This window comes from Bos indicus x Bos taurus, chromosome 19 (genome assembly GCF_003369695.1).
Source record: "Bos indicus x Bos taurus breed Angus x Brahman F1 hybrid chromosome 19, Bos_hybrid_MaternalHap_v2.0, whole genome shotgun sequence".
Classification (NCBI taxonomy): domain Eukaryota; kingdom Metazoa; phylum Chordata; class Mammalia; order Artiodactyla; family Bovidae; genus Bos; species Bos indicus x Bos taurus.
Window position 1 is genome coordinate 376,492 of NC_040094.1, and position 22,367 is coordinate 398,858.

Genomic DNA, 22,367 nt, shown 5'->3' on the forward strand with positions numbered 1-22,367 from the left:
AACTGGATCTTTAATTGATTATATGAAACAGTGTGCAGATGTAGGACCGTCAATGCTACAAGGTGTTACGATAGATAGCTGCAGCAATAACAGGGAATTCTTATCAGCAGGCAGTCCAGTCCTTTTTACTAACAAGAATAAGCCATCACAAAGTGATCTCAATAACCAAAGCAAGAATGCATTCCCTAAAACTTGTTTTTCCTGTGGCCAGGAGGGACACACTTCTCGTTACTGCCCTCAAAGAACACCCGGTTCTTATCTACCTAATCCGGCCCAACCAGCTGTGTGTTGCTCCGCAAAAACCCTGTCCCCCCGCCCATGAATGCTAGGTCTCTTTGCCCTCGCTGCCAGAAAGGATATCACTGGGCAAGGGACTGCAGGTCAAGACTCCACAGAAATGGAGCCCTTTTTAGGCCCTGACCAGCAGTCGGGAAACGGTTGAGGGGCCAGCCCCAGGCCCCGACAACGATTGGGGCAGACTCACTAAACCCATTCATCCCCTTTGTTCCATCGCAGAGCTCATCAGAGCAACCCCAGGCAGCACAGGACTGGACCTCAGTTCCACCACCTCAACAATATTAACACCAGATAGCCCCACTATAAAAATCCCTACAGGACTTAAAGGTCCATTACCGACAGGCCTGGTAGGAATTATACTAGGCAGAAGTTCCTTAGCTATACAAGGTCTTACAATTATTCCTGGAGTAATTGACTCAGATTATACAGGAGAAATTCAGATAATGATTTCACCCCCAACTAAAACTTTCCAAATACATCAGGGACAGAGAATAGCCCAACTTTTACTTTTGCCTTATCATAATGCAATTGGGCAAACAGCTACCCAAAATGAAAGACAGGACAAAGGATTTGGGTTTAGTGACATGGTTTTTTGGATAACAGAAATTACTAAAAAGCTTCCTATGAAATCTATTCTTGTCAGTGGCAAGTCTATTGAAGGGCTATTAGACACAGGAGCAGATGTTTCCTGTATTTCTGGGAAAGACTGGCCCAATTCCTGGCCCACACACACTACTGCAAATAACTTAGTGGGCATCGGGAGAGCTCCTGCAGTAGCCCAAAGTGCAAAAATTTTAGACTGGCAATTTGAGGATACCCGTGGAACATTCCAACCGTATATGATTCCTTCGCTGCCCTTCTCGCTGTGGGGGAGAGATGTGCTGTCTCAACTGGGCATGTTACTTTTTAGCCCTGATGATAAAGTAACTTTGCAAATGCTACAAAGGGCTATGACCCTTCAAAAGGTTAGGTAAACAGCAGACAGGAATAACTGAGCCAATTTGCCCTGCTCCTCTAAAGTTCCGTGCTGGATTAGGGTATCCAAATTTTTGATGGAGGCCATTGTTTTTGCTGCCGACCCCATTACCTGGAAATCTCAGGACCCGGTGTGGGTAGAACAATGGCCTCTGACTAAAGAAAACTACTGGCAGCCAAAGCGTTAATTTCTGAACAACTAGCACTGGGACATATTGAGCCCTCCAATAGCCCCTGGAATACTCCTATTTTTGTTATTAAGAAAAAATGGCAAGTGGCGACTTTTACAAGATTTAAGAGCTATTAATGCCACTATGGAAGATATGGGAGCCTTACAACCTGGGCTTCCTTCCCCAGTAGCCATCCCAGAAGGATATAATATTATTGTAATTGATTTACAAGACTGTTTTTTTCACCATCCCCTTAAATGCTGAGGATAAAAAGCGATTTGCCTTTAGTTTACCAGCAGAAAATTTTAAACAGCCTTATTTAAGGTTTCAATGGAAAGTGTTGCCCCAGGGAATGAAAAATAGCCCTACTTTATGTCAAAAATTTGTTAATGCAGCTATAGAACATATTAGGGCTAAATATGAACAACTGTATATGATTCACTATATGGATGATATTTTAATAGCTCACCCTGATAGAGCTCATTTACAAACTGTTCTCCAGGATTTGACTCAGGCTTTAACAGACAGAGGCTTAAAAATTGCCCCAGAGAAAATTCAAGTCAATCCGCCCATAACTTACTTAGGACGGGTTATCAATTCAGAAACTGTGACTCATGTCCCATTAAAATTGAGAAAGATCACCTTGTTACTTTAAATGATTATCAAAAACTTTTAGGCGACATTAATTGGATCAGACCTTATTTAAAATTAACCACTGCTGAATTAAAAGCCTCTTTTTAACATTTTACGCGGGGATCCTGATCCAACTTCTAAGAGACAATTAACTGCTGAGGCTCAGGAGGCCTTAGAAAAAGTGGAAGCAGCTTTATCTGATAGCTATGTAAAAAGAGTTAATTTACAAACAAATTGGCAATTCCTCTGCCTGGCTACTCCAACAGCACCTACGGGAGTTTTATGGCAAAACGGCCCCCTAGAATGGTCCATCTCCCCGCCCAGGCTAAAAAAGTAGTGGCCTCTTATCCAGGACTGATAGCTACACTGATATTGAAAGGGAGAAAACGTAGCATTGAATTGTTTGGTAAAGAACCAGCAGAAATTGTAATTCCATATAATAAAGAACAACTTGATGCTCTTCTAATGTTTGATGAGGATTGGCAGATTGCTATCGGAAATTATTTTGGCCAAATTCTGCATCATTTACCTTCACATGTTTTGCTAAATTTTATGTCTAAACACCCAGTTATTTTCCCTGTTAGGTGTAAATACTCTCCCATCTCAGATGCTCAAATGGTATTTACTGACGGGTCTGCTAATGGCAGAGCTTCTATAGTTACAAAAGATCAGCGTAAAGTTTTACATACGCAGGAGACTTCGGGCCAGAGAGCTGAACTCACAGCTGTTATAGAGGCTTTTGTTATGTTTGCAGAGGAGGAATTTAACCTTTATTCTGATTCTCAGTATGTGGTCAGGCTGTTTCCACACATTGAGACTGCGATCCTGCCTGAGAACAAAACTGCAATATTTCACTTGTTAACTAAACTGCAGCAGCAAATTTGGAAATGAAGCCGAGCATATTTTATTGGTCACATTCGGGCTCATTCTGGGTTGCCTGGACCTTTAAGTGCCTTAAATGACCTGGCAGATTCACTAACTAAGGTCACAGTGGCTTCTGCTTTTGAAGAAGCCCGAGCTTCTCATTCACTCCACCATCAAAATGCTACTGCGCTAAGATATCAATTTCAGATTCCTCGAGACTCTGCTCGGGAGATTGTTCGTTCCTGTTCTCATTGTCCCACTACTATAAATAGTTTACCTATGGGAGTTAACCCTCGCGGTCTTAAACCTAATGCACTCTGGCAGATGGATGTAACTCACATCTCTTCATTTGCAAAACTGTCTTTTGTTCATGTAACAGTAGACACCTTTTCTCATGTTATTGTTGCAACTGCTCGCACAGGGGAAGCAGTTAAAGACGTAATACAACATCTCTTTACTTGTTTCTCATATATGGGTCTGCCAAAAGCCTTGAAAACTGATAATGCTCCTGCTTACACATCTAAGTCTTTTCAGGAATTTTGTCTAAAGTTTCAAATTAAACATAATACAGGCATCCCTTATAATCCACAAGGACAGCCATTGTGGAAAGAGCACATCAAACGTTAAAAACCCAAATTCAAAAACTAAAAGAAGGGGAGTTTAAATATAGTTCTCCCCATCACCTCTTGCAACATGCTCTTTTTGTAATAAATATTTTAAATACTGATTCAGCTGGAATGACTGCAATGCTTCGCCATTGGTGCCCGGAGCAATTGAATGCAAAACCATTAGTTAATGGAAGGACCCTCCTTTCCGGACAATGGAAAGGTCCTGACCCATTGTTAACCAGCGGTCGAGGATATGCTTGTATTTTTCCACAGGACGCAGATTCTCCAATTTGGGTTCCAGATAGATTGATTCGCCATGTCTCAGCCTCTCGGATACCGAGTTCCCCGGCCGCCGCGACCCCAAAAGAGAAAAGGGCCTCCTCTGCCTTCGCTCCCCCCCGCCAGCACAGGAACACCACTGACATCGGAGCAAACTGACATCGGGGATCCCGGATGAGCAGGGAACAGATCCGCCCACCAAACAGATGTCTCAACTTCACATACAGGATATCGCTCCCCCGATCCTTTGCCTCACAAAAGTGGGTCAGGCCGCCTGACTCAGGCGACCCGGAATGCCTCCATACCTACTTGGGGACAAATAAAAACACTCTGCCATCAGGCACGGGGAATAACCTCTTTGCAGGGCTCTCCAACCTCCCCTGAGAAGATGTTTATTGCTATGCTTGCCTTATTATCTTGCCAGGTAAGCGCCTCCTCCCCCACTCCTGAAAAGTATTGGGCTTACTTCCCAGACCCTCCAACCTTTCAAGTAGTTACCTGGAACAGTGACCCCCTACGGGTCCACACAAACCAGCCTCAGTTACTGGGAGGGTCATATACTTCCTATACCACAGACGAATATCCTATTAATTTCAATTTTACCTTCAGGGGACTAGCAGACGACCTTCCTGTTTGTTTCAACTTCCCGAGTGATATAGAAAGCTTTATTATTCCCCCTAAAGAAGGATGTGTCGGAGCCTCTAAAAAGGCAGTTCTGACTCATTCTCCAGCCTCAGGTATTGAACATAGAGGGCGTCTAGCGCTTTGGGTTTTACAGGCTCGTATGCCCGCGGCCGTTGATCCCCACGAACTTATAATCCATAGACCCCCTCCTGGATATCCAAGTTGTTATAATACCGAGCCTTCAGATGCCATATGGAACACTATAGATGATCGTACAGGGTATCCGATTTGGAAATCTTGTACTTATCGTTTAAGAGCTGATTATAGAATACCGGGAGGAGGAAATTACATGATTCAAGATTGGAGTAACTCAGACCTAGATAGGAGCCCATTGCCCCTTGATGACTTTCCCAGCAGATTTTATAATTGGAAGAAAGATTTGGTTTCTTGGCCTTTAAGCATTACTAGATGGCATAATAATCGATTTGTTTCGCCTATATTGTCCTATACAACTAAGAACAGAACCTCTTGGCAGCCAGGAAATTTGGAGGGCCCTTGCTGCCACTGCTCCCATTTCCTTATTCCGTCCAAATAGCAATTCTACTTATTCTGTTTTAGCTTGTGTACCCTCGCCTTATGTTTTTCTCTTTACTAATGACTCCAAAAGATTAAATGTACACATGAATTATTCAGGTGGACCTAATATCGTAACTTGTGAACAATGTATGCTTTCATCTTGTTTGACCCCCAATATAATGTTTGTTCTTTTGTTGTGTTGAAACGCCCACCCTATCTCATGATACCTGTGTCTGTGCATTCTTATTGGTATGATAATTACGGTTTGGCTGTATTGCAACAACTGCAGGATTTAATGCGAACACGACGGTTTGTGGGCTTACTTATCTTGGGAATAGCAGCTTTGATAAGTGCAATTACTTCTGTTACTGTGGCAGCAATATCATTGACTCAACAAGTACATACTGCTCAATATGTTGATTCTATGTCCAAAAATGTTTCTTTAGCATTGGCAACACAGGAAGCTATAGACAGGAAATTAGAGATGAGGGTAGACGGCCTAGAGGAAGCAGTAATACATATTGGGACTGAATTGCAGGCTTTAAAGGTGAAAATGGCATTGTCCTGTCATGCTGACTACCGGTGGATATGTGTAACACCCCTGAAAGTAAATGAGACAGATTTTGAATGGGAAAAGATTAAAAACCATATTTCAGGTATTTGGAACAGCTCTGACATTAGCTTAGACTTAGGGAAACTTCACAATCAAATAGCAACCCTGGAACACTCCCGATTAGATTTTACTGCCGCTGGAACAGCAAATGATTTCTTCCATACTTTCTCTAACTACATTTCAGGAAAAAATATTCTGTCTACCTTCCTCGGCTATGCTACGTTGGCTGTTTTAATTTTACTTCTAATAATCGTTCTTCCTTGTATTGTCAGGATTCTTCGGCAGAGCATTCAGAGGCTCGCGACTGAGCTACATCTGGCTGTTTTAAGAAATAAAAAAGGGGGAGATGCGGGGAGCCGGTGAGGCATTCCACTCATGACAAAGGTCATGAGGAAGGAGGCTTGGCATACGCAAAGGTGGGATCGAGCCTCAGGAGTCCCCCCGGATATTCTCGAGCATTTTCCCCCAAAAAACCAGAGTCTGCCTACTTTATTGCTTTGTGCTCTCACCTCTGACTTTACTGGGGGCTGTCCCCTACCACCATCTCTCTCTCTCTCTGTCAAAGAGTTAACTTACAGCTCCAATTAATAAAGTTCCTGGGCAATTAGGAGTGTTTAAATCCAAACCCCTCAGATGGCTCTCTAACTCGCCTGACAAGTTTACCCGGACTCCTGCAGCTATGCATACGATTGTTTACAGTCTCCTAGCCTCCAGAGGCATGGGAAGCTTAAGATATTCAAATAGCTTAGAGCCTCTCAGAGAGTTAAAAACTGTCAGAATAAACTAGTAAAGGATTTCATTGATGAGTCAATGTTTGTTGCCAAGTTTTCACATCCCCTGAATTGTATCCTTGAATATGTATTAATTAATAGTGGGTATGTAGAAAAAATAAGTAGTGGCCTTGGTGTTAGTAACTTTAGACCCTTAAGGTAATAAATTCTTTCCTTTGTTGTAAACCCATTACACATCCGCCCTATAGGAATGCAATTTTATCTTCGGAAGATGGTGCCAAACCTTAAAATAATTACTCTTAGAGAAAGTAAGTCTTTGTTGATAAGTCCTTGTCAAGAGTCATAAAATGTTAGTAGGCCTTCTGGCCAGAAGATGATGTAAATCACCTAAACCATTTGTATACGATAAATTTGCAGGAAAGAAACCTTGGTTTTTGATAAGAATCAAAGACTGCTGACTTTGCATCCCCTATTATCCTCTATGTGTAACTTAGGGTATAAAAGCCCCTGTTAAAAATAAAGCTACAGGCCTTGCTCACCAACGCTTGGTCTCCCCATGTCATTCTTTCTTTCAACTTCCAGCTGAGTCTCCATCTGGAGCGCGGAACCCACCACGCTTACTAATTATGCCTGGGCTTCTAAGACCCACTCGAGAAGGTGTCTAGGGTGAGGCACCTTCCGCTATTCGAGAGGGCGCCTGCGGCCTACGTAAGTGGTGCAAACTTCTTGTCTTGAAGTTTTATTGGTCTCCCGCGTAAACCAAGCTACTCAGCTTCTTTTCTCCACTGAATTTTCCTACTGAGCTATCCTCATTCTATTGTTCTCTATATCTCTAATTAGCATATAAATAGTCGCCGACGCCGTCTCCCCTTCGAATACCCTGGATCAGCCGGGGCTGGTCCTCAGCAGTTGTACACAACTGAATATGTTTGTATGCTTAAAAACAATAGATCTCTAGATATTTAAGTAGAATTCAACAAGCTATAAACTGAATGTTAAAAGTTAAAAGAATAGTTATTTATTTGTATGTATGTTTTAACATAATTTATAGGAAATCTAACTTTCAAATTAAAGTTATTTCAATAACAATATCTGGTAATGAAAAGATTGAAATAATTGTATGGGATAGCATAGCAATTAATAACTATAAAAACATTACTCTGGAAGAAATACTGAGCAAAAATAGGTCTAAGGTGAAAAGGATGCTTTGAAATACAAATGAGAAAAAAAGGTGTCAGTTGAGGGTAATAATAGTCATGCTATCCTTTTCCTTTGAAAGTAACATCCAACAGTGATTTTGTTCACACCCTGCCTGGTCTGACATAATATTGAACTGGGACTTATAGGTATATTTTGACAAGTGCACATAAAGTGAACAAGTTCCTGTTTTGTGCAATTAAAAGGCTCACTTCAATTTACTCAGAATAAATGTATTATTTCCTCTATAACATCAGCTCTTTCATTTTCTTTATTATAGCACCTAACAACAACAACAAAAATGTTTGACTTGTATCTTTACAGTTTCATAAAACTGTGCAACACTAGTGTTCCTTGCAATTTCACTGTTATGTGAAGCAGTTCGTGGCTCATTGTAGATACCCACTAAGCATTCATCAACTTTGACTTCAAATCAGCTAGTATTAATATTTGCATCTTTAATACTAAAATACTTACAGGTTCAGTTCAGTCGCTCAGTCGTGTCTGACTCTTTGTGACCCCATGAATCGCATCACGCCAGGCCTCCCTGTCCATCACCAACTCCCGGACTTCACTCAGACTCACGTCCATCGAGTCAGTGATGCCATCCAGCCATCTCATCCTCTGTTGTCCCCTTCTCCTCCTGCCCCCAGTCCCTCCCAGCATCAGAGTCTTTTCCAATGAGTCAACTCTTCGCATGAGGTGGCCAAAGTACTGGAGTTTCAGCTTTAGCATCATTCCTTCCAAAGAAATCCCAGGGCTTATCTCCTTCAGAATGGGCTGATTGGATCTCCTTGCAGTCCAAGGGACTCTCAAGAGTCTTCTCCAAATATCGAAATGAATCTGCCATAGGTATACCCGCTTTCCCCATCCTGAAAAAAATAAATAAATAAAATTTAAAAAAAAAAAGAGTCTTCTCCAACATAACATTTCAAAAGCATCAATTCTTCGGTGCTCAGCCTTCTTCACAGTCCAACTCTCACATCCATACATGACCACAGGAAAAACCTTGACTAGACGGATCTTTGTTGGCAAAGTAATGTCTCCGATTTTGAATATGCTATCTAGGTTGGTCATAACTTTCCTTCCAAGGAGTAAGCATCTTTTAATTTCATGGCTTCAATCACCATCTGCAGTGATTTTGGAGCCCCCAAAAATAAAGTCTGACGCTGTTTCCACTGTTTCCCCATCTATTTCCCATGAAGTGGTGGGACTGGATGCCATGATCTTCATTTTCTGAATGTTGAGCTTTAAGCCAACTTTTTCACTCTCCACTTTCACTTTCATCAAGAGGCTTTTTAGTTCCTCTTCACCCTCTGCCATAAGGGAGGTGTCATCTCCATATCTGAGGTTACTGATATTTCTCCTGGCATCTTTAATATTAAAATACTTACAGGTAAGTCACCATAATTAATTATCAAATTGGGTATATAAGAATTAATTGTGACAAAGGAAAATTGTGGGTAAAATTTGAACTATGGTATTGACAGAAAATATCTGCCACATCCTGAAAAAATAGATTACTAGAGAGGAGAGAAAGTGTGAAAACCCTAGGCAGCTGGAATGATGTTGATAAACTCTAGAGATGATACAATTCCTCCAGAGGAAAACCCTAAATCTTTGTATGGACCATTCTTTGCTTCAGGAGTTAATATATACAAATAAATTGTCTGGAAGTTTTTACTTCCCATTATGGCCTAAGGAGGAAAATGGCTTTTTGAAAATGACTGCCACAAGTGGAGAAAAAAAATGGATGTCAGTCATGGACATGAGGGTGCCATCATACATTGCCTCCCTGAGTTAACAGCAAGTCTTAGCAGCAGTTGTGATCACATTCTTCTAAGCCATGTGTTCAAAGCACTTGCATGGTAAGTACCACAAAATTATAAACTACTAAAACTTAGCTCACCATAGTTAACATGTGTTATTAACAGTTTTGTACATGGCCATGCCATACATTGATTTGTAGATATAGACAAGTATTCTGGAAATATAAAGAATTGTTAACAATGGTAAATTTGAGAATTGAGAATGGAAGATCAGAGTGAGGCAAAGAGAAGGAAATCTTTTACTTTATATTCTTTGGGATATTAAACGTTTTACTGAGAATGTGTAACTTTTTAATATAAAATTAATGTATATATACAGATATAAATGTAAAAGTGAAATACCTACAAATATAATTCCCAACCTTTGACACGATTCCCTGGTGGCTCAGACTGTAAAGAGTCTGCCTGCAATGTGGGAGACCCAGTTTCAGTCTGTGGGTCAGGAAGATCCCCTGAAGAAGGAAATGGCAACCCCCTCCAGTATTCTTGCCTGAAAAATCCCATTGATGGAGGAACCTGGTGGGCTAGAGTCCATAGGGTCACAAAGAGTCAGACATGAATGAGCAACTTACTCACTTTATACACGATGCACTCATGTGTCACATGTGAAATTATAAACTGAGTCTTTTTTTTTTTTTCAGTTTCCTTCATCACTGTTTTATATTTTTCAGAGAGTAAGTCTTTCACCTCCTTGGTTAAGTTTATTCCTAGGTATTATTCTTTTTGCTGTGATTTTGATATCTATCTATCTATCTCTATACATGTATTTTTGCTTTCTCTTTCTGGTAGTTCATTATTGGTGTATAGGAACGCAACAGATCTCTGTGTATCAGTCTTGTAGCCTGAAACTTTCCTGAACACATTTATTAGTTCTAATAATTTGGAGGTGGAAGCTTTAGAAAAAATATATTTTCCATATATAGTATCATGTCATTTGCAAATAGTAACAGTTTTGCTTCTTCCTTTCCAATTTGGATGCCTTTTCTTTCTTTTTCTTGTATGATCATTGGATCACAGTCTGTTTTTTGTTTTTGTTTTTTTTTTTAATTTTTCAGCACTTTATTTATTTTTTTTTTATTTGATAAATTTAATGCCTTTTATTGCCATACCTCATTTTACTGTGCTTTGCTTTAGTGAACTTTATAGATACATTTTTTTTTCCTTGTTAATTTTCTGTTTAGTTGATCTATCCATAAGTGTGAGTGGGGTATTAAAGTCTCCCACTATTATTGTGTTATTGTTAATTTCTCCTTTCATACTTGTTAGGATTTGTCTTACATACTGCGGTGCTCCCATGTTGGGTGGATAAACTGAGTCTTTAACTATTCTGTCATAGCTTATAGTTTTTAATCATGGATTTAAAATTGACTTCTCAAGAATGCACTTAAACTTGGATTCAATTCCCGTAAATACAACTTTTATTTAATATGTAAAGAAAAAGACACTGCAATTTGAATTCAAAAGTACATTTCTCCTGAACATTCTGAAAAGCTTGTTTCACATCCTTGTTCTTCAAACTATAAATGATGGGGTTCAACATAGGGCTTACAAAAGTGTGGAAAACAGCAATGATTTTTGACTGCTCCACTGACTGGTCTTTGGGAGGTCTAACAGACTTACAAAACAGGGTCCCATAAAACACAGTCACAAGTGGAAAATTTTTTGCATCTGCCTTCAGCAGAGTACATCCTCAGGATGGCAGTGAGAATGAAGATGTTGGAGATGAGGATTATGAGAAGAAAGTTGGAGAGGTTAAATCCTCCCACCACGATAGATGGATAGATAGATAGACACCATAGATGTCTCCTTAATGTAAGTGTCAGAGCAGGAGAGTCGAATGAAGGGTGGGTCAGCTCAATAGAAGTGATTAATGACACTGGAGCCACAGAAGATAAAGTGGTATGTCCACGTGGTTTCCATCAGGCCACTAAGGAACCTGTAGATCTATGGACCAGCAGTCAGGTGAATGCAGACCCCTTTGGACATCTTGCTGCTATGAATCAAAGGATTACAGATGGCCATGTACCTGTCATAAGCCATCACAGCTAGCATGTAATATTCAGTAATCACCATGGCAATGAAAAAATAGCACTGAATTAAGTAAGCAGTATAGGAAATGTTTGTTTGTTTGTTTGTTTTCTCTCTGATAAGTTCACCAACATCTTGGGAGTCACGTTAGTGGAATATCACAAACCCAAGCAGGACAAATGGCAAAAAAGAAGTACATAGGGGTGTGGAGGTGCAAATCTATCCTGATCAATAGCAACATCCCAAGGTTCCCTCACACAGTGATCAGATAGATCCCCAGGAACAGCACAAAGAGGATGGACTGAAGATCTGGATGATCTGTTAATCCCAAGAGAACAAATTCAGTCACCAAGGTGGAATTTCTTCTGTCCATTTTCTTAGGTGCCAGCATTGTTCACTTAGATAAATTAAAATAAGATGTGAATGAGAAGCCCATCTTACATTTCGTCTCTCTTTCTTGTATTCATTTTCTCTTTTTTTCTTCTACCCTCAGTTTCCTTCACACATTGCTATTATCAGACATAGTCTAAGACTGTAGGAGGTAAGACTTTTAATAAGGTCGTAACCCCTAGTAGCTGGGTACACAGATGACTCCCAAACAGAATGGCTCCTCTGTCTCCATTTTGTTTTGGAATGAGGGAATTATGACGCAAAGTTTATTTTAGACTGGCTTCAACCACCAACTGTTACTTACAGATTGCTATAAAATTGTGGATTCATCATTGGTCCCACGGATGGTTCGGGACAAAATGGTGAACATATTTGGAAAGACTTTTGCAGTCTTTAAAAGTATGTGCATATTTATTTGTTTATTAGTCATGCCACATGCAGGATCTTAGATCTTAGTTACCTGGCCAGGGATCAGGGACCTGACCTGTGCCCCCTGCAGTGGAAGCACAGAGTCTTAACTACTGGACCACCTTGGAAGCTTCCCAGTATGTGCATATTTAGAAATTCAAAGTTTGAGAATTGTATTTCCTATTTACTGTATCGTTGTTGTTGTTTAGTTGCTAAGTCATGCTCAACAATTTTGTGACCCTATAGGCTATAGCCTGCCAGGCTTCTCTGGCCATAGGATTTCCCAGGCAAGAATACTGGAGTGGGTTGCCATTACCTTCTTAAGGGGATTTTTCTGTCCCAGGAATTGAAACTGTGACTCCTGCATTGGCAAGTGGATTCTTTACCACTGAATATTAGGGAGTCCCACATTATAGGAATTTGAAGGAAAATTACTGAGGCCTATTTTACTGATTGCTCATTTCTGACTCTTTGCTAACCCATGAATTACAGTCTTCCAGCCTCCTCTGTTCATGGAATTCTCCAGGCAAGCATACTAACATGAGTAGTCATTTTCCTCTCCAGGGGATTTTCTGAACCCAGGAATTGAACCTGAGTCTTCCACATTGCAGCCGGAGTCTTTACAGTCTCAGCCACCGGGGACATCCCACTTTACTACTATGTCCCCCCAATACAGGAGGATGTGGTATTCCTATGTGAATAGACCAAAGACAAAGACTCCAGATTTAGAAATAGCAAAGTCCTTTATGAATTAGAGGAAGAGTTTTTCATTTAGAAGAGTTTATGTGAATAAAGCAAGAGAGACTTGGATAGGGGAAAAAAGAAGTGGCAAAAACTTAGATCATTGTTTTGTTTGCTTATCCATTTATTTATTCATTTTTCATTTATCCAAGATAGCACTTAAGGAGTTTATAGCATATAACAAAATTCCATAACTTTGTGCTGCTAGTGGAACAGAATTTGACTCTAACCTTCCTAACAGCATATAGTTCAATTAATTCAATTTAGGTCATTTTATATAATAAATAGTTCAATTATCTTCTTTATAGACTTACAATGTCCAGAAATTATAAAACAAAACAAAACAAAAAAACTAATCAATAGAGATAGAATCATTCTTAATGCAGAGTTTACATGATACTAATTATAGTGAAAGGATTATACTTGCAGGAAAAGATTATCAGTTCAGACAATATAGATGATAATGAAAGAATAAAGTGAGGAATTCTCGTTTCAGACTTTTCACTACAGATTCAATCTATTTTCATTGTGATTCTCAATGTTGTCATGTGCTATTTTATAAACTGTATACTGCATATGATAAGAAACAAAAACTCAAACGCCTGTGGGAGCCATTTAGATAATAAGGGTGAGTATGTGCCTGTGTGCCCAGTCGCTTTAGTCATATCTGACTCTTTGTGAGTCAGACCCCATGGATTACAGCCCAGTAGGCTCCTCTGTCATGGAAGATTCCAGTCAAGAATACTGGAGTGTGTTGCCATGCCCTCCTCCAGGGGATCTTCCTGATCAAAGGGTGGAATCTGTGTCTGCTAAATTTCCTGCTGGCAGGTGGGTTATTTATCACTAAGGCCATCTGGGAAGACAGTCAGAGTGAGTATAAGAATAAACTAAAGTTGACTAGGTGGTGGTTCCCAAAATAAATGGTCAGCAGACACTCAGCCTGGTTTAATTTTAACTGTACATTCCAAGCTGTGTGTTCTAAGATCTTGTGTGTGTGTGTGTGTGTGTGTGTGTGTGTGTGTGTGGTGTGTGTGTATGCTAATTGCTCAGTTGTGTCACTCTTTGCAACCCCAAGGACGGTAACCCACCACCTTCCTCTGTCCATGGGATTCTCCAGGCAAAAATACTGGAGTGGGTTGCCATTCCCTTCTCCAGGGGATATTCCTGATTCAGAGATTGAACCCTAATCCCCCACGTTGCAGACAGATTTTTATCATCTGAGCCCTCTAAGATCTTCCAATTTTAAAGTGATATCAGAATTTATTATGTTTATGTAAAACTTGCCAAATACAGTATTGGCAAATAATCTGAATTTTATAGCTATCCTTAACCAGAACATAACAAAATAAATCTGTGGGCTTGATATATTGAAATGCAGATAGCAATGAATAAATTATATTTACAGTATCTAAGCTGTTCCTAGATGTTGAATGAAGTACTTTCAGAAGTTAGCTACTTTAATTTTGATACTTCCAAGATGGCATATGAGTTAGTCATTATACTAAGGTAATCTTTGTATACAAACAGCAGTCAACCCTACATGTATGTGAGCCACTTTGCCAGGGGAATAAAGTAAATGATAACAGTGCTTGCCTCAAAATATCTGTTTGGTGTCTTTATGGTAAAGGAGATAAATGCAGAGAAAATTAATGTTAGAAGTGATTAGTTTGATAATAAAGATTTGAATGGAGAATTAGTATATGGATCAAAGAATAATAACATTTAACAAGAACTTGAAGGAAAACTAAGTGTTTTCTACAAGCACAAGGGTAAAGAGTACTTTCAGATAGAGTGAACATGCAGAGACAAAAGTCTTTCAAGAGAAATCAAATAAACCCAAAAGTATATTTTCAAGGATAAATTTTTTTATAGTACAAAAGAAAACAATTTAAATAAAATGTTTTTATTTTATTGGCAAACAGTCAAATAAACAGAAAGTCTCCATAACAGGCTAAGAAGTGTAAATGCCATTGAAAGCTACAAGGTAGCAAATCTCTGAATTTTTCTGGAATGTATTTATTACACCCAAATTATGGAGATGGATTAAATCCAGCATTTTCTTTTAATTTGTCAAAGAAATAATTTGCAGGGCTTAAATCTATACTCTCGGTCTTTGGGAGGAAAGTACAATAATTAGAGAATCAGAATTTATGTAAATAAAAGGAGTACTTTTTCCAGAGCCCTTGGGTTTCTCTGGCTATTCATACAGAATCTGCTTGGAATATAGGTAGATCCGGGTTCAGTTCCTGGGTGGGGAAGATCTCCTGGAGTATGAAATGGTGACCCACTCCAGTATTCTTGCCTGGAAATCCCATGGACGACACAATCAATGGGGCACAAAGAGTCAGGCATGACTGAGTGGCTAATTCTTTCACTCACCAGAATGACAAGTCCATTTGGAAAATATTCATTTAGAATATACAAAGCTTCCATTTCAATGGCATAAAGATTCTTATCTAATCTTTAAATCTCTACACTTATGCCCTAAATGGAAAACATAATTCTCAACATCTCAGTTAAAAATTATTTAAAAACTTAACTGTGCATCTTACAAATATAAATGGCATCAAAGATTTTTGATAAATTCAGTCATTTCTTTAGAGCTAAAGCCTTTTTTTTTTCCACTTAAAATTTATGAACTTTTAATAGAAATTTAATTGAAGATTATCTCTGTTTCCAGAAGCAAATGCTTATAGAGCTTGAGATATGTCAAAGACTCATGCCCAATGGCTATGAGAATAACTTTTGATAGCTTTCCATTTAATTTTTACTGCACCCATTATTTCCTGTGGTTAGAAATATTGTTTATTTGATACTTATCAAAGTGGTAAGTAAATTTATCCTCCACAACTCTTTCATTTTTAACTCCTTTTCTGATATAGAATACTAAGTAATTTGTATTAAATTATTGTATCAGCTATACCTGAGCATTAAATAAAAAGTTTAAAGTTTGGGAAAAAATTATTGGAGACATTGCTGAACTAGTTTTATTTTATTTTTCTGTATTTTTTAATTTAATTTATTTTTTAACTTTACAATATTGTATTGGTTTTGCCATATATCAACATGAATCTGCCACAGGTATACACATGCTGCCCATCCTGAACCCTCCTCCCTCCTCCCTCCCCATACCATCCCTTGGGTCGTCCCAGTGCACCAGCCCCAAGCAAAATAACCATGAATATTTTGCTCTCTGTTGGAGAAATATCACACACAAACATTAAGTAAACTTCAGTAAGACAAGGAACTAGACATCCTTCTAAAAACAGTTTTCTTATGGGACATTGATATCCTTTTTTTTTTTTTTTTTTAATGTCCAGTTTGAAATTCTGGGCCATTAGTAGTCAAGGCAGGTAGTAGTAACCATTTTTTTTTTTTTTTAATATGGTCAGATTTTTTTTTTCTTTCGTTTTTAATTTTATTTATTTTTTCTTAATATTCATTTATTTATTTTAATTCGAGGTTAATTATTTTACAGTATTGTATTGGTTTTGCCATAGATCAACATGAAACTGCCACAGGTGTACATGTGTTCCCCATCCTGAGCCCCCCTCCACCCTCCCTCCCCATACCATCCTTCTGGGTCATCCCAGTGCACCAGCCCCAAGCATCCTGTACCATGCATTGAACCTGGACTGGCAATTCATTTCACATATGATATTATACATGTTTCATTGCCATTCTCCCAAATCACCCCACCCTCACCCTCTCCCACGGAGACCAAAAGACTGTTCTATACATCTGTGTCTCTTTTGCTGTCTTCCATATATATGTGTTAGTATACTTTATTGGTGTTTTTCTTTCTGGCTTACTTCACTCTGTATAATCAGCTCCAGTTTCATCCACCTCATTACAACTGATTCAAATGTATTCTTTTTAATGGCTGAGTAATACTCCATTGTGTATATGTACCATAGCTTTCTTATCCATTCGTCTGCTGATGGGCATCTAGGTTGTAACCATTTTTTGAAAGTTTAGGTTACTTTTCTTTTCTCAAGAAATATAACTGAAATAAAACTCCACATTATATTTCACTGGCTCAATAATGTCAAACTGCTTTCCTTTGGATTGGAACACACCAGAATAAGCTAGATAACAGAGAAAATATAGATTTGTTAAACTAATGCATCACTGACTCAATGGACCTGGGTTTGGGTGGATTCTGGGAGTTGGTGATGGACAGGGAGGCCTGGCGTGCTGAGGTCCATGGGGTCACAAAGAGTCGGACACGACAGAGTGACTGAACTGATTTGTTCTTCACTCTTGGGCATAATTCTAGGAAAGGTATTTTGGGGTTCTAGAACATTTATGTCCAGCTATGGTAATAGGAAACTTTGCCGTGCTGTTTACTAAGTACAGAGACAATTCTCAATCTATTATAAATGTGTGAAAGCCATGGCTGATTCACACCCTCACCAAATACTGCACTTGCTTACACTTTGCCATTTGGTCAGTCAGTTCAGTCGCTCAGTCGTGTCCGACCCTTTGTCACCCCATGGACTGCAGCACATCAGGCTTCCCTGTCCATCACCAACTCCCAGAGCTTGTTCAAACTCATTTCCATTAAACTGAGGATGCCATCAATCATCTCATCCTCTGTCGTCCCCTTTTCCTCCTGCCGTCAACCTTTCCCAGCATCAGGGTCTTTTTCAATGAGTCAGTTCTTCACATCAGGTGGTTCAAAGTATTGGAGTTTCAGCTTCAGCTTTAGTTCTTCCAATGAATATTCAGGACTGATTTCTATTAAGATTGACTGGTTTGCTCTCCTTGCATAATACAATTTCTAACATTTTATTTACTTCAGTGCTAAATAGGTGGATATCCACTTTGTGATGAGTCTATGAGTTTCTGAATCTGAATAACAGGACACACAATAAGGTCACATTTGAAAATGTTTGCCCTTCTGAAATTTATACTACTTAGATGGCTTCATGTCACCACCACTTTAGGTTAAACAGATTACATGTATCAAACAATTTCTTGTTTGAATATGAGGTGATTCTTTTTTTTTTCTTTGTTTACAACTTTCAAGTCCTTTCCAGTACCTGGGGTGAATTTACACAGAAGTAGAATCATATTTTATAGAGACAGATTGTACCATCTGTAAAGGACCTTAGAGGTAATCTAGCTGAAGTCTCTATTTAACTTTAGGGAACCTGATGGATAGGAAGGAAGAGTGATGTGTTATATTTAGAGGGGACTTGCTGTCTGGACCATAGCATGTTTCTAACTAAAGAGAAAGGTGTTCAGGGAGGTTAAATGTTGCTGCCTCTGGCTATAACACAGAACCTACTATGTACTGAACATTATTACTGCATGATTTATAATGAATATATTCATGCATCCCATAATTAGTATGCCTCTATCTGTCCTCTATGTTGGAAATTTACCCAAATCTAACATTGTTTTGGCCATATATGTACTTCATTATTTCAGTGGCAAGGATGAAGGAAGATGTCAAGATATATGACTATAATATTAACACATTACACACTCATTGATAAATTACATTTGGACAATGATATTTACCATCATACATTGCACTGGTTGTGTGAGAAGAATGTGGTGTGGAAAGATTAAATGGGAAACGAATGAAGACTATTAAGATATAAATATTATTAATATGTTATATTAGTATACTAAAATTTAATGGCAATCCATTGACACCATGGGCTTCCCTTGTGGCTCAGCTGGTAAAGAATCTGCCTGCAATGCAGGAGACCTGGGTTTGATCCCTGGGTTGGGAAGATCCCCTGGAGAAGGAAATGACTCCCCACTCCAGAACTGACCTGGAGAATTCCATGGACTATATAGTCCATGGGGTCGCAAAGAGTCGGACATGACTGAACACATTTCACTCACTCATTGATACCGTATTTTGACTTTAATATATTCCAGCCAATGTTTTCTGCCATGTTGTTCCTCGTAAGCAACAGTTCAAAAGAAGGTTGGGTAAATTGATAAAATATACCAGGAATAGAAACCTGTAAACCTTTTATATTATTGATTACGATGTTTTCACAATGAGAACTCTTCTTAACATGCCATAGAGTTTTACAAATTCCACTATGAATAACAAAGGAATTTCATAGGCTTTATTATTCCATTCTGAAACATTTTTATATAAGGACATTTTACAATGGCAGCTGGAAAATTTAAGACCATCCGAAGCTTTTAACTTCACAATTTTAATGTGTAAATAGGAGTGTTCTTCAGTAGTTTATGGTATTACAAATATATCATTGGATTGTAGCCTTACTTTCTCAGCAAACTGATGAGTGTTTTAGCCTTAAGGAAGCCATATTAAAAGCAGATGTGATAGTCAAATATCAAGAATGTATAGCTTCTTCCTTGTAGTGTAATTAATGAATATATATGTCTCTATAGGCATATTAGTGTCCATAAAATTTTATGCATCTTGCAAAAAACATTTGTGTATATATATACAATATATATACACTATTGTGAGATATGTGTGTGTGTGTGTGTATTAAGGTACTTACCAAATCTTCGTTTAATTCTGTGCTACTGAGATATAAGTAATACTCAAAAAAAAATATTGCCTACTGTTTTTAGGTAAATTCATGTCTATTTATTTTATATTTCAGGCAAAATTCAGTGCTTGGTTAACAAGGATGGAATGCTCAATTCTTTAGCAAAGAATGCTCACAAACAGGGTAATATAAGCCAATGACTTAGAGGTGATTGTTTGTAAACCACAGAGAGATGGGCATTTAACCAGGGTTGGCAATGAGGAGGAAGAGAAGAAAATTATCTTGGAGGAAGTGCAGAAGAATTTATAGTTAATAATGACAGCACAATATTGTACTGCAACAAGTGCACAGCTCTTCTATATGCCTTTAAAATCTAATCTTTAGATATCTTATTTTTATCTAACTTTATTCAAATGTAATTGACTAATACCATGTGTAGTGATAAGTACACAATGTGTTATATGCATACATTGTGAAATTATTACCACAATAAGGTTGATTAACACATGCTTCACCTCACAGAGTTACCATTTTGAGTGTGTGTATACTGAGGGCAGTTAAGATTTATTTTTTTATCCAATTTCTCAAGTTTTCATTATTGTTAAATAGAATCATCATATACAGTAGATGCCCCTAAAATATCCATCAAATAAAGTTTGTACACTTTTTGCGACACCACCAATTTCCCCTTTAAGGCCCTAGAAACATTCAACCACCCTGTTTCTATGAATTTGATTTTTTTTTTTTTTACTGTAACACTCATCTTGCCTGGATCTTAGTTCCTTGATCAAGGGTCAGACTGACCCAGTTAGTGAAACATGGAATTCTAATCACTGGCCTGTCAGGCAATTTCTGAATTAACCTTTAGATTCTACATATATGTGACATCATATAGTACTTGTTTTCCTCTGTATTAATATTTCATGTAGCACATGACACTCATATTTCCTCCATGTTATAGTAAACATAAAGACAGGATGCATACAGTTCAAGACCGGAATAACTTTCAGGTACCCTGCCTACAACTTTTCCATTTCCCAAATTGAATCTTTTTAAAATTTGACTGAATATCTCTATCCAAAGTCGCTTTTCTTTTATACTAGTTTTAGATATTTTTGTTTGGAAATTATAGCCCTTTATGTTTTATATACTGATGAATTTGAGGCCAATTATGAATTCCTTGACTGTTTGGTTAATTTGTTTTTAGTACTAACTTCAGTAGTGCATAAACTATAAGATCTACAATAGTATATAAAAAGGCTACAGGCTCAAATATCACTGAGTAAATGCACAATAAATCTTAGTGTAATTGAAAATAATGCTTGAATTAAAAAATGAAAAAAGTTACTACAATGGAAAAGACAGAAAACTTTTTCACATATGCAAAGTGCTATATGTATGTATATATACATATATATATATATACGTATATATATGGAAACATAATGAAGCATGACATGTGTGGGAGAAACAAAATTTGGATTTTATACACATATCACTTTAAGAATTTGAGAAATTATTCTTCTCATTTATCCTAGTTTTAATTTTAATAAATCAACAATTAATATATGTACATGAATGCATATATGTGCACAAATACTTAATACAAATAATTAAAGTCATTTATTTTTCAATTTTTCCAGGACCTGTTTCACATCTTCATTCCTTAGGCTGTAAATCAGAGGGTTTAACATGAGAATCACAAGGGTGTAAAACAATGAGGTCATTTTGTCTTCATCTAGAGAGTATGAAGAACTCAGCATGAAATACATAAAGAGCAGAGTTCCCTGGAAAATTGCCACAGCAGTTAGGTGGGATATACAGGTGGAGAAAGCTTTGAACCTCTCTTCAGCAGAGTAGATCTTCAAGACTGATAAGATGATATAAAAATAAGAGACAAGGACTCCTGAAAATGAAGTTTAATTCAATAAAGCCAAAAACCATGAATATCACTAACTCAATGACCTGTGTGTCTGAGCAAGATATCAACAGGAGAGGAGGAACATTGCAAAAAATGTGGTTAATCCCATTTGACCCACAGAAGCATAAATGGAATGCTAATGTTGTGTTTATCAAAGCATCTATCATTCCTGCCAGGTAAACCCCAGCCATGAGCAGAGAATACACCCTGCTGGACATGCTGACTGCATAGAACAAGGGGTTGCTGACAGCCTTGTACCGGTCATAGGCCATCAGTGCCAGCAGGAGACATTCAGAATCTACAAAGGTACAGAGAACCAAGAAATTCAGAGTACAGCCATAGGAAGGGATTGATATGATCTTGGCAAATAGGTCCACCAGCATCTTAGGCTGATGGCTGTGGAATAGAAGAGGTCACAGAAGCAGAGGTGGCTGAGGATAAAGTACATGGGTGTGTGCAGCTGGAGATCCATCCTAATCAAGATTATCATTCTAGGGTTTGCTGGAAGATTAATGAGATAAACAGGTAAAAATATTATAAATAGGATCACTTTGTTCTCAGTGTTATCAGCAATTCCCAAGAAAATGAATTTAGTCAAGGAGGAGCAATTCTCTCTTTCCATTCTTCTTAGATCTTGTGTGAACTTTTGAGAATGCTGTCAAGAAAATCACACATGCATGTTTAATGCTTCTGCACATCTAAAAAAAAATAATAAGGCAGATCATTTTTTTCCCTTTATTGTCTTTTTATACTTAGAAAATAATCCAGTCTTGTACCTACTCTTTAAAGAGGCATAGCTGTCTATTATGCAATAATAAAAGGCATATGAGGAAGAACTTTGACAATGTTTCAAGACAATCTAGATGCCATTCACAAGGTTTGCTACTTTCTACAAACTCTTCTCTGAGCCTTACTTTTCTGATATCAGAGAATAGAGCTGGATGATTTTACCTTTCTTCAATCTTTATTTTTTTATTTTTGTAATTGTA

The 22,367-nt window shown here is 38.1% G+C and overlaps 1 protein-coding gene and 2 pseudogenes across 1 annotated transcript; 1 reads left to right on the forward strand and 2 right to left on the reverse strand.

Moving 5' to 3' along the window:
• The first annotated feature begins 3,863 nt into the window (after positions 1–3,863).
• Positions 3,864–6,002, forward strand: LOC113877423. The gene is given in 5 exon segments (XM_027517513.1): positions 3,864–3,980; positions 3,982–4,066; positions 4,069–4,988; positions 4,990–5,191; positions 5,194–6,002. Coding segments are annotated over 5 exon segments (2,133 nt in total).
• Positions 6,003–10,792: 4,790 nt separating this feature from the next.
• On the reverse strand, positions 10,793–11,815 carry LOC113877369 (annotated as a pseudogene).
• A 9,261-nt stretch (positions 11,816–21,076) lies between these two features.
• LOC113876991 lies at positions 21,077–22,000 on the reverse strand (annotated as a pseudogene).
• Between the last annotated feature and the right edge of the window lie 367 nt (positions 22,001–22,367).